We start from the raw sequence: 13,164 nt of genomic DNA, 5'->3' as shown, positions 1-13,164 counted from the left end.
AGCCATTATCTGCACAGTAAGCTCTGCTCACTGCCACCAGGGCTCACCTTTTATCACAACAGCTGCTTCCATCCTCTCATTCCTGCTGTAACCACCCTACTGGCTGAGCCCATCTCTGAAGAATCTCTATTGAACTATCCCCAACACACCTGATTCAATCTGGTCAGACAAATTCAGCTTTAATAGCAAGTAAAAGCAACAAAGAAAATCAACCTGGAATTTGTTCTGTTTTGAATGGAACATATGGTCTTCTCATCCCTCTTTCTGTGGTTGATCAAGTTGACCAGTTTCTAAGCAAGGACACAACTTCCCTCACAGCACCGCATTCCTGAAGTCACATACTTATTGTTTTCTAATTCTAGAGTAGGAAAAAGAAAATTAAATTTGATGGCCACTTACTGTAAGGACCATCAGTACAGTATTCCCATAACTATGGTTTCTTACAAGTATAAGTACAAGATACCTTGCAGAGCTTCCATTTTAATTGCACATAATATTCCCTTTCCCTCAAACTAACTCCAAACCACATCCTCACAAACCAGTCAGCCAATCTCCAGCCACCATGGACTTCAAAGGTGACTGACAGAACAGTTCAAGTTTTAGTTCAGAAAACCTGAGATCTAGAACTTGTGCTGCAGCCCAGTCCTTAGTCTTCTCTAGAGAATCATAAACACAATTTGCCATGGAAAAACCACCTCAAAAAGTCTAAAAGTGTTTTCCTGACAGCCATCACTAAATCAAGGTTGGTATTTGCTTGCTATTCAGCATGGAGGCAGAGGGAAATGACAATCTACAAAGAAATACTTGAACAAATGGAACAAGTTAGTTTTGAATCTCCAGATTTTAGTGCAGTGTAACACATTTCCTAACCTCTTAAAAAAACCACCAGATCCTCAAAATTATTTCCACTTAAGAACTCAGTAATCACTGCATTTACTGTAGTGCACAGTATATGCTGTTAGAATAAATGAAGCTTTGAAAGCTTCTGCTTTGAAGCCTCAGAGGATGTACTACAGCATCAATGATCAGAACCCACAGTGACTGACTGGTGCACTGCAGGTGACTGACAATATTCAGAAATGATTAATCATATTTATTTTCTTGAAATTACTTAATAATCTTTTACATACCTTTCAAAAGTTAAAAGTTTGGTATTTTTCCCATGCAAAACAGAGCTGAGGCACACAACCCAAACTGCCCAAGGTTATTTACCACACCAGTAGCAGTGAGCATCAAGCAGCTCCAGCTGCTGCCGCCTCTGTGCTCAGGACATGTGAACAGGCACTCCCAAGTGTCCCTGCCTTCAGCCATGCTAATGAAAACACTAATCATAGGGTATACACATCAACAGGAGTTCTGAACCCAGTGCTTCCACTCACCAGGTTGTGACCTCCCTTAATAGCCATTACCTGTTCTGACATCTGAACTTGAGCAGAGATGCTAAAAGCACTTTATGGCACCATACCCTTCACACTTTCCCCCCTGCTCATACTCCAGGTTTTTCTTTTTGCATAGACTCTATATTACAAATAAAAAGAAAATTAATTATTCAGCTTCTAATTCGCATTGCACGTTGATGTTTATGTAATTGAAAACCATATAATTACTTTATGTTTTAACATCCCTCATAAATATGGATTTTTTAACACAATGCTTTACAGAAAATTAGCACCAAAAATCTAGTAATGTGAGATGGGAGCATGAGTTACTTTGGCAAGCTCAGGGAACAGCACGAAGACTAAATACTGGTGAGATGTCTCTCATCACTTCACAATTTTCAGCAGGCAGAAGAAAATCTGCTGCAATTCCCAGCTTTGCTAGGAAGCATGACCAGACTCTGGGACACAGGTTTTAATGCAAGAGCAGCAAAGAAGGAAAATCTAGAATTCAACAGCCTCATCCTTCACACATTTACAGATACTGAAATGCTTGGCTGAGGATGAATCTCAGCTTAATCTAAAGCCTGGCAAGAAACTTCCTTTTTCATGATAATCCACTTACTTACCAACTTTCATTTGCTAGTTTTAGCTCAGGCAGTATGAAATACCTTTCTCTGGAACCCTGGCTGGCAACTTGCTTGGGCTTTGAAGTCACCCTCAAGCAATTTGTGCTCCACAGTGAATACAGCACAATGGCATAGCAACTTAAGTGTGATCTACAATAAAGAAACAAATGCTTTTAGCTTCAGCTGCAGAAAGTTAATGGTTCCACTGACCTGGCTGGGACCAGCATTTGGAAGGAGTGGGAATGAAGATCAGTAAGGTCTAGTAGATGCACTTTGACATTAATACCACCTCAGTGATTTGGTATCCCCTACAATTCAGTTTTCCATACCTTTATTTGTCCTATAGCATGATATAAAATCATATTTTTTGTAAGGCAGAATGAAACTGCAGCTATCCTAGCACAGTGAAGTGAAACCACTTAGAGAAAACCAAGAATTACTCTAATCAAGGATTTTTCAAATTAATAGACACAAACTGCCAAGTCCTGTTGAGGTCTTCCACTCAAGGGATCACCTACATTTCCAGGGACAATTCTGCATTTCTACCTGCTCTCCTTCCTATGAACCCGTGTTGCATTGCAGCAACACAGATTCTAGCTAAAGGGACATCTGGCAACTTGCAGTCACTGCACTTATCCTTGTTGAGAAAGTATCAGTAAAACTTCTGAGCAGAGCTTGGTAACCCTGCTCTAGGGGACTGTCTACACTGAAAAGACTGCTTAGGTCAATCACATAATTGGCTATGTACTAAACTGCTACAGCATCTGAATGGAGACCCTTTTACACCTGGCCATGTTGGTGCTGCTTGTGACTTTTGCTTTGCAACACACACATGCCACAGATTATTCCCAGATATAACAGAAGTAGTGAAAAGATACAGATCTTAACCACATGCAAAACTAGTTACAGCTAGGGACAGAGTTGCAGCCTGACATTTTAGGAGCCACACCTTCCAACTTTACTGTTGGCAGCTGCAGGAGGAAAAAACCAAACCAAGATAAAAAACTTACCCCAAAGTCTGACACTCAAAATCTGTTTCCCCCCCACCCCACCCCACAGGTATACACAACAAAACTGGTCTTCTTGCCAATTCCACTGCTGCACAAAAAACCAGCCCAACTCCTAAAAAGAAAGAAAGGGACAGCGGTGCTCTCTGCCCGAGTCCCAGTGTAAGCTGCTGAATGCAGCCACTATCCTCAATAGATTATCTTGGGAAATAATTTCTAACCAGAGGTTACAGCCGTGCAATGCCAGACCAAGATTAACAAAGGCACTGAAGCATAAATTAACCTCACACTTTTTGCAGACCTGGTTAATGCACACAGGTCTCAAAGCTAGATTTAGGCTAAAGCATTATTACTTACTTGAGATTAATGGCAATAATCAGGCTAAACAGGTTAACTAAAAGTGCAGGGTTGATGGGGCCAGACCTGGTGGGAGAGCCATGCACACCAGCTCCCAGCTGGGCTTGAAAGTAGAATTACAGGTTGGGGCAAGCCAGCCTGATGAATGAGGGTTAGAATGTGAAGCAGAAGACAGAGCCAAGCTAACTCCCCCTCTGCTAGTGAGAGTGTCTCTTCAGTACTTAACCCAGGAAACCTTTGTTGGGGCTCTTCCATGACACATGTTTGCTATCACAACTCCCATTTTCCAACAAAAAACAGGTTGTCTCTGTACTGAAACTTCACTAACAGAAGGTTTAATTTTAAATACAAATGCTATAACCACTTCCTACAGTAACTAAGTAGAAGATGCACTTGGTCACCTTACCTGGAAGTGATTTTGTTTCACAGCAAGTCAAAGATTAACATCTGTGCCTTTTATTGGATTAACCCCAGTGACAGCAAAAAGACTTGGGTCTGGTACCTACAGTCCAGCAACAGGAGCCTTTTGCACAATTAAATCACACTGACACAAATGAAAAGCTAATGCAATTCAGCAGCCAGGGCATGGCATCACAAGCCAATACATACAGTGTATTTCAAACACCAACATGATGCTATAAACTTGTGGAAAATGTATTTCCCAGGAATTTATTTATTTTTACTAATGAGAGCTCAAGAGAATTAATGAGCCTCAAGATCAATGGGGAAAAAGAATGTCCTTTATTTCATACTTGTCTTCCTCAACTGTAACATTTTATAACCTGTTTTTGAAGTTTTGAAGCACAGGCAATGAAACTGGATATCCATGTCATCACCTCTTTCTGGAACTTTTAACTAGACATAAATGCCAAAAAGTGAAGGTAAGAATATCTAGACACAAGCGTCCAGAGCTCACATTTCATCTCGGCACAGGTGAGAATACCCCATGCCTTTTCAGGCTCAGTTCCCAGTTCTTCTCATCAGCCATTTGATGAAAGAAAAATATCCCTGCACCTCCTGTTTTTTTAAGTAGCCTGAGAACTGCAATTTCAGTTCCAGCAGCAAAAAAAACCAACCTACCAACCAAAATTAAAAATGATGGTATTCCAGTAAAAATCCAATGAGTCCATGATGGGAATAAGCTGTGCCTTGAGGGAAGGCATTCTGAAGTACATCTGTCTACAGAACATACTTAACACAAGCTGGAGGCACAATGGTAGTTATCATCATTACTATCTTCAAGGGATTGCTTTCAGGTCAAGATAATTGTTGCCAGATCCTATTTTTCTTCCCTACTATCCCTGATAAAGCTGTTGGTAAACATGGTAACTCCTGTGACACAACGCCCCATCCAAGATTTGACCTAGATCATAAAACTGAATTTTACAGTAGTCAAGTCATCATCATCTAGTAGCTTTGAGCTTGAAGCCATCAAAGGTGAGCTGAGCAGGAGATTGGGTGAAGAGTCTGGACACCTCCCAGATCTAGATCTTTTAAAGTAAATTTGGTTTTTTGTTGTCCATTTGAAGGCTTGAAGTCATTGCTTGTCTATTGCCACATTACAGTTGCTCTTAATAGAACATCTGCTCTCCAAACAGGGGCAGCATAACATTTTGGCAGCATGTCTTTTATTTTTCTGCCAAAGTAACAGGCCTGTAGAAGCAACATGCTGGTCTACAAGGAGACTATTCCTCAGCTACATCTGCCTGTTCTGCAACAAAATCTTGTCAACTTCAATCAATACAAGCTCAGGGAGCTGAGAGACATATCAACTCAAATCCATTTGTACCAGCTGTCTGGACCTCTCCCTGAGATCCCCACATGTTTTAAACTGCTTTAATTCCAAAGCCTCCAGGCACAGTGAAGTAAGAGTTCCTCTCTCAATCCCACTCAGAAGATACCATGTGTCTGAATGAATCTGGGCCCATCTACAGTAATGCCAGGGTTATTATCAGCTGTTCTTATCAGGTGATCAACAATCCATTTTACAAATAATGGCCCTGGGAAGCAGCACAGAGCAGAGTCTATGTGTTGTCTAAATTAACATAGAGCTGAACTCACCACTGAAAGGTCAGTACCAACTACATAAACACCTGCCTCCTGTAGCTCACCTTACCTGTTAATTCCCATGGAGACGGATCCATTTTTTCCTTGACAAGAACCCTCTCAAATAAATAATCTTTTGAGGAGAAAAAAAAGAGGGAGGAAGTGTGGATTCAGGGAATGGAGGAACACAGGAAAGAAAAAACTCACAGCTAACAAAACCATTTCCATCTAGCAAGTAGCACAAAAGAAGGATATTAGAGAGCTAAATGGTCAGGCAAAGCTTTCATTTAATAAAATATTCAGTAACATTTTATTTGTATCCTTCCTTATGTTTCCACTTCTATTCAGTCTGCCTCTGAGTATTAAATTCCTGCTGCAGGCTGAATCCAGGCTAAGATTATGCACAATAATTGCAAGTTGAGCTTCAGTTTACAGACTGAAACAATAATGAGTCAGAGAGACTCAATAAAATCCTGTATACAGACAGGATCAGACTACAAAGCCTTGGGATGTCTAAGTGATACCGCAGCATTTGGGAATTTCAGAATTTTAATTTACCACGTGCAAAGGGCTGGTTACAAGCTCCATACAGAGTGGGATGTTCAGGGAGCTACTTGTGTTTCACAAATTAGGTTTCATGGTATTTCACTGAAATTTAGAGTATGTCTGTTCCATTTAGCTGTCAGTTCTAAACCCCATTTTGCATTGCAACTCAATCGTGCGAACATTAGCAATGGCCTTGGTGCTTACCTCTTCAGCCAGCTGACTTCCAGCTTTGCCTATAACTTAATCCACAGAAATTACCATTACAGACTTCATACTATCATGTGAAAAATAATTTTAAGACATCAATATTTGAATGATTTTCTTCTTATTTGAGACATTATTTTTATTTTTTACTGTGTTGACAAGCTTTATATAAACAATTTATAAATGCCGGAGAGAAAAGAACAGGGACTTCTAAAATTGCGTATGCTTATAAATTTGTTTTGGAATACTGGAGTATATAAAAATTCTAATGCAAATTCAATGAAAAGATATGCAAAAAAACAATAGGAGGAGGTATCCACATGGACAGCAGTGGACATTACCAAATACACAGGACAAGAATTAACTTCTGAACACTTGTGAAATATCTGGTTTGTAACTTGACCACAATGGTACTGTTTACAAACAACTGCAGAGCTAGAATTCCAGGAATATTACTGAAGTCAAGAGCCTCTCTTTACAGCAGCTGACAGAGTAGAATACAGACTAGCAGCAATAAAACTCCCTTTCCTAGGCAACAGGGTTGAAGCTAGTAAAGGTATTTAGCAACTTAGGTGGAAAGAAAAGAAGGGCCTTGAAAGAAAAACAGGTTTGAATTAAACTACACAGTATGCTTTTGTTAGTGTTGAAGTCTTCTAAACTAAAAGTACAAAATGGAGGAAAAGAAGCACTGTGAGGACAATTTGGATTAAAAAAAACCCAAACCAATTAAGAGACTAAATTAAACACAGTCCTAGAGCTGAACAAATTTACATGGTTGTTGAAAGATACTGAAAATGAGTAATTCCTTTCCAACTGAGTGGATGCCTGACACAGAATAGGAAATCCCCTCAGCAACAGACAGGCCTGAGGAGTACACCCAGAGTAGATTCTATGAATGATTAAGATTAACACTGTCAGCTAAATAGAGGCACAGGAGAAAAGTGTGTGGGGGAGAGAAACTTTCCTCTGAATTGAGATCAATTAAACAAAAAACAGGAGCAGAAATTTCTAATTACTGCTGGTGGTGTTAAACCTGGAGTAATGCCCTAGAAAGAACAATTCTTAAGTAATTAATATATTTGACTGATATGGATAATCCAAGCAATTATATCCTTCATCCAATTCCAAGAGTCAAGCACATACTTTGATGAATACATCACATTCCAGATTAAGGGAAATATTTGCAGTGCTACTTCACTGCTGGAAAACTGAGATGACCAAAGTACAGCTCTGAAGTTTATCATGGCAGTGACAAGATAGAGATAACTTCTATGAGGAATTAGAGAAGAACTCTTTGACTTGCTGCTAAATTGGTGCTTTTTGATCTGACGCTTTCCTCACGACATGCAAACCTTTGTAAAATACACAGCACTCAGTTACAAGTGGTAAGGAGAAATGAGGGTAGGAACGCCCTCTGAAATTTGATCTTCCTCTCATTTTCACAACTAAATCATGGAGCCCTCCCTCCTCTTAAATGAATCTTCTCTTATTTGTGACTAAAATTATCTTTATAAATGCACATCTTCAGGATCATCTCAATTTGCAGCATGCTAGCAAAACTGTAATTAATCGAAGATGACACATTTTGAAGTGTTCCATGTCAAAGCTGGGTCAATATGTTTTTCAGTAGGAGGCCACATTCCTGTTTTCCTAGTCTGCAGAGTGACCCTTCTTCGCTGAAAGGATCCTTATGCATGGAGGAGTATCTGACACAAACCAAGCTGATATGCTGCTGCAGCTTTGCAGCAATGACAGCAGGATAAAGGAGGCCTTTGAAGTTCGTGGAAGAGCAGGAAGAGGTGATAATTTAAAAAGCTTGTCAGTATACCCAAGAGCAGAAGGAGAGCAAAGTATCAATTAATAATTCACACTTCTATTTCCCATGTTATAATAGTATCTCAAAACAGTTTGCAAACATTGATTAAGTCTAATGACATGCCCCTGAAATAGACAAGCACAGCTGAAGCACTACTCCTACCAGCCAGGATGGCACCCTGGGAGCATTTTCTCTAGCTGATCTATGCCCTCTCTTTCCCATCTGTTAAATGGTGATAACAACACTATCATGCAGTGGTTCAGAAGCTTAGTGACTTCTAAATCAACACATTTACAGATAGAAAAACAGCACATGAGTACAATCTCATATGTCAGATTACACTCAGTCACACTGAACTAAGCTACCACATTTGACATAACATAGCCAGTGGGAAAAAACCCCTCTATCCTCATTTTATAACACCACACAGATCTGCCTTGCTCTGTTCCTAAGTACCCAGAGCACTTGAGTTCTAGCTGATGATCAGGATCCTTGGGTACTGTGCTAACATGAACACACTGTAATTACAGTAACAAGATCTAGTGTAGAAAGAATTGTGAGAAATTAAACACTGCCCACAGTAGCATCTAACACCCAACTAACACAAAGCAGTTGGTGTGTTTGCAAGCCAGGACAGACATACCTACAGCTGCAAACCCCAGAGGGAATTGTTTTAATCCCAGTTTTGAAAGACAGGTACCCACACATCGTCCATTTACAGATAGTGAAATGGCAATTCAGAGAGGCTCTGAGCTGCCAAAGGGAAAAGCCAATTACACAGGCTCCCCACAACCAGCATTTCACTTTGGGAACTCCTCATTCCCAACCCCATACTTGGACCATTTTTTTTCAAATAAGCCTGCAACCAAGGCTGCTCTTGCCCGAATGGAGAGAATTCCTTCTTCCTTGTTTGAGCCTCTTTCACACATATAGTCAGAAAGAATTACTTTGCTTACCCTCTTACTAATCTAACATTTCCAGAAGGACCAAATATGAGGACAAAAGTAACAGCTTCATGAAATACAGCTTTTTTCTTCTCTTGAGCCTGACAGTCAGTTCCAAAAGCAGATTGTCATGACAACAAACAACCTGGAGGCAATCCAGCCAATTAATCTGCAGAGGAAGCAGTCATCTCAACCTAGAAGAATAGCACTGCTGCTTTAAGCTTCAGAAAAAAAAAAAGAAAAAGAGAGAAAGTAAAAGAAACCTTACCACCCACATTAATCTGATTAGGCTGCCTTAGAGCTGTAGTGAAGAACAGTCCAGCCCTGGGCACGTGCTAGGCCCTTGGCAGCCCTTTTGTCCCACTCCCAACAGAGAGCAGGGGCAGGCCAGACCCTCTCCAAGGCTCTGATCCCAGCACAGCTATATTCCCAGGCTGTGATGATGCTCAGCATGCAGAAGAGCTACCAAGATGACCCCGCTAACCTTTACCTGTGGAGCCAAGGAAAGAGCTCATAGGTTAGGCAGAGGTATGACACAGAAGAGACTGTCACACACCACTACTATAAACTCTGTTTTGTTGGCATTGCTGTTGTGTGTTTCTCCTCTTCCTCTGTGAGTTGTCAAGAATATTTATCAACATCTTAAGATCAGGATTATTTTATTTTCCACAAAGGATTAATTCACCAGTGCATGTACACAGTAAAATAATTCTCCTTCAATTTCACTAATTGTATCTTCCTTCATATGCATATCTCTCTTTATCTGTCCTGCTTTCTATAAGCACACCACGTCTCCCCTGAAAATATCCACCATTTCCCATACTTTTTTCTACTCTGGTTTCTCAGTAGTAACTCAGACATTAAGATGCCCAATACACACTGTTTGTTAACCTCAAGTCAGTTATATATACTTCATGTTTTATAAAATACTATGGTATTAAGTTACAGAAAATAAAACTGAGAACCACTACCTGTAGACTTACATGATAGGTAAAAATAATAAAAATGTCACTGTGTTTTGAGATTCTCCCAAGACTCAATACACAACAATTCTCAAATAAAAATTTTCTTCCCTGTCTTCAAGAGAAAGTTAGGAAAAAATGCTTTCACTCTAGACCTGTCCTGCAGTTAAACATGTCTTTCAGAAGATAACTGAGCAATGAAGATCTAAAGCTTTAAGCATATACAAGATTTACTCGTCTGGTAAACAGATTCAGTTCCAATTCGAGTTTTACTATCAATCCCCCCAGGTCCAATCCATCTCACTGAAGTACTAGATGAACTCCCAACAACTTCAGTGAGCAGTGGATCACAGATTACAAGCACTTCCTGCAAAAGTGTGTTTTTACTATCCTGAAAAAGATACCACTCTTCTGAGCACTGAGAACGCAATGTATGCACGTGCACGCTCTCTACACATTTCACTCTATATGCAGTGCTAGCCAACACAGAGCAAGCCAATAGAACCATATTTCCTGCTGAGCCTGTTCTGTGTTAATTTGAGTTGGTATAATACTGCAGAAGAGAATAAAACCCCCGTGCCTACCTTGAGGGCTTTCGCAGCTCTCTTCATCGCTGTTGTCCTGGCAGTTATTCTGACTGTCGCACACAAAGCTTTTATCAATGCAAAGACCATTTTTACAGTGGAATCGGGCAGTAGAGCAAAGCAAGGGATTTGCTGCTGCAAAAAGAGAAAGTGATACCTTGCATTAGGAATTCTCTAGCCCAGGTAGTTAAATAGCTGGTAAGCATCAACCACAGGTCACAACTCAACAGCTGGTCAATTTGCTGGGTGTGTGGGAGTAACTTGGCAATCAAACCGGCCCTGGCCCTCTAGCCAGGGAGAGCTGAACCTTCTAATTTATGCAAGATTCATTACAATTAGCAGAGATTTAGCACACCCACAGTTGTGATGAGCCTTCTGTTCATTTTCCTAAGAGCCCAATCATGATCGCTGTTCCACACATTTGCTCACACTGAAGACATATGGAGGGTAGAACTGCCTACCATAAACACTGCCTGTTGATTCCCACTACAGAAGACTCAGTTTAGCTGAAGTTCCATATTATAAGACAACAATTCTGACTGAGAACTGCCAGGCAGTGGTTTATTTACCTCTATTCTCTTCCCCATTCTCCTCAGTATTTTGAATTGATACAATGGCACTGTTGAAATCTCTCAGCCTCTCACTGTTTGAATTTCAACTCCTTTTTAAGAAATAATGCTTGCACCCTTCATATAGGTCATATATAATCATATCCTCCAACACAGTCACCTCTTGGCTGAGATGTGCATAATTTAGCTGGTTTTAATATCTACTCATAAATCCATCTCTGTCCTTTAACACTTTTTGGCACTCTTCTCTGAACTCCAAGCAATTCTTGCTAATGGGGTGACTGAAAGAGAATGCAACTTTCCAACTGAAAATCTTAAAAAGGCTGCTTAGGTACCCTATCTACTACTAGCCTGTCACAATAACAAAGGGGATTACAATTTCCAAATACCAACTGGCTTCCATTTTTTCTTTTTTAAAGTAGCAACTACATTTAATGAGTTTTTAATAAATAAATAAAACTTTAAAGTCTGCCCTGCACAACACTGCAGGACAAATAACAAACACCCCCAACTTCTCCAGTTCCCCAAGAGCTTGTTTAGCACAAACATGCTAAAACTCCTTTGGTTTGAAACTGCTGCACAATTGCACACCACAGAGATTTTTGAGGGCATCTTAGAACTTACACGGTCATTCCTCTTCATAAGCAGTAACTAGAAATTTAGACACACTAAAAACTACCAAGTGCCTCAATGGCACAGAATAATGGGGAGATCAGTAGCTGTAAGGTCCCATTAAAGCTACACACTACAAGCTCACAGGAAATCATGCCACTCCTAATGAACTCAGTAAGTTGGAGTACTTTCAATTGAGACCTGCCACTTGTCAGTCCACCACTTAAGGATATTCAAAGCACTTTCGACAAAACTTATTTTTAGTCCACTTGTTCAAGCATAAGCCAGAGTCATCTCCTTAGCCTTAAACACTTCACTGGCTTTCCTTCCTCCACAGAAGTGCTGACTCCCTGCCAAAGTCACACAGTCCTCACAGGACCAAAACCAAACTCTCCAGCACAACAACAGATGCCACTTTAAGAGATGTTCATGCTGTGTGGAAAGCACACCAACCACCAACAAGAAAGATAAGTCCTCCATAAAGCAGACAGTGATAGATCACTCTAAAGATTGCCCCTTTTGTTATCTTTGAAAGCTGCTGTCTGTTGTCCTCCTCCTGACCTTTAAGTCATTGAAAACAAAACCTCAGCATGCCTCTGACAGGAGAATGAGCAAGTATTTGCTGCAAGTTTTCACCTAGAGACCCATGCTTTTACCAGCTCTCAATAGTAACAACAGAGCTGCTGGATTCAACATAGCTTTTCCCTACTGCTATGATATATCCGTGCTAGACTTACAGATACAAATGGATCTGTGCAGCCACACACAGAGGGTTTAGCCCAAAACAAGCAGTACTTCAGATCATCTCTCTGCTACAACTTTCCTGCTGCTGTGCATTGGCAGGCATGTCTGGATTCAAGAATCTGCTTCTCCTTCCAAAAACCTGTTTCACTAAATATGCCATTATGTGCTTTTTTGTTGTTTGAGAATGTGTACAAACAGAGAAATCCAGATGCGCTGATGACCAAGTACATCATATTCTTCAGTGACAAGAAACAGGCAAATAGAAATGGAACAATTCAAATTATATTTAGTATTTGTCCAATTTGAGTTACATTTCAGTACAGAGAACATGCAGCTTAAAACTCATTTCAGGGGCTTGAAGTATCACACAGGCATTATATACAAAGCAAGACTGAGATGGACCTTAAAAAAAAAGACAGACTAATTTTCATGAAGTGAAAAGCCAAGGATCATCTGGGTTGTAAATGACAGGGAGAATATTTGACTCAGAAACTGAAGGCTGCTGAAGGTTTCCCTTCTAAGCAGCACCAATTAGCAGAAGCAAGCAGCAGTGCCCGACTCACAAGCAGGCCCCCACTTACTGCAGTTCTCCTCATCGCTGCCGTCGGGACAGTCCTCGAAGCCGTTGCAGCGGAAGCGGCCAATGATGCAGTGGATCCCGCTGGCACAGGGGAAGAACGTGGCACCACACTTGGATTTGGCTTTTGCTGCCAGAACAGACAGAAATGGGCAGAGGTGAGGAAACAATTTACAATGGTTGGAGATCCT

The 13,164-nt window shown here is 40.5% G+C and overlaps 1 protein-coding gene across 2 annotated transcripts in view; it reads right to left on the bottom strand.

Moving 5' to 3' along the window:
* The window catches only part of LDLRAD3 (low density lipoprotein receptor class A domain containing 3), a 102,430-nt gene that overhangs the window by 39,425 nt on the left and 49,841 nt on the right, over window positions 1-13,164 (bottom strand). For both annotated transcript variants that reach the window (XM_056493674.1, XM_056493675.1), the window contains exons 3-4: window positions 12,978-13,103; window positions 10,472-10,606 (exon numbers count right to left, since the gene is read on the bottom strand). In XM_056493674.1, coding sequence (XP_056349649.1) covers window positions 10,472-10,606; window positions 12,978-13,103 — 261 coding nt within the window. The remainder of the gene's footprint in view (window positions 1-10,471; window positions 10,607-12,977; window positions 13,104-13,164) is intronic.

The sequence above is a fragment of the Oenanthe melanoleuca genome, chromosome 5 (assembly GCF_029582105.1).
Source record: "Oenanthe melanoleuca isolate GR-GAL-2019-014 chromosome 5, OMel1.0, whole genome shotgun sequence".
Taxonomy (NCBI): Eukaryota; Metazoa; Chordata; class Aves; order Passeriformes; family Muscicapidae; genus Oenanthe; species Oenanthe melanoleuca.
The sequence above is the reverse complement of the archived record's forward strand: the minus strand, read 5'-3'. Positions and strand labels throughout refer to the sequence as shown.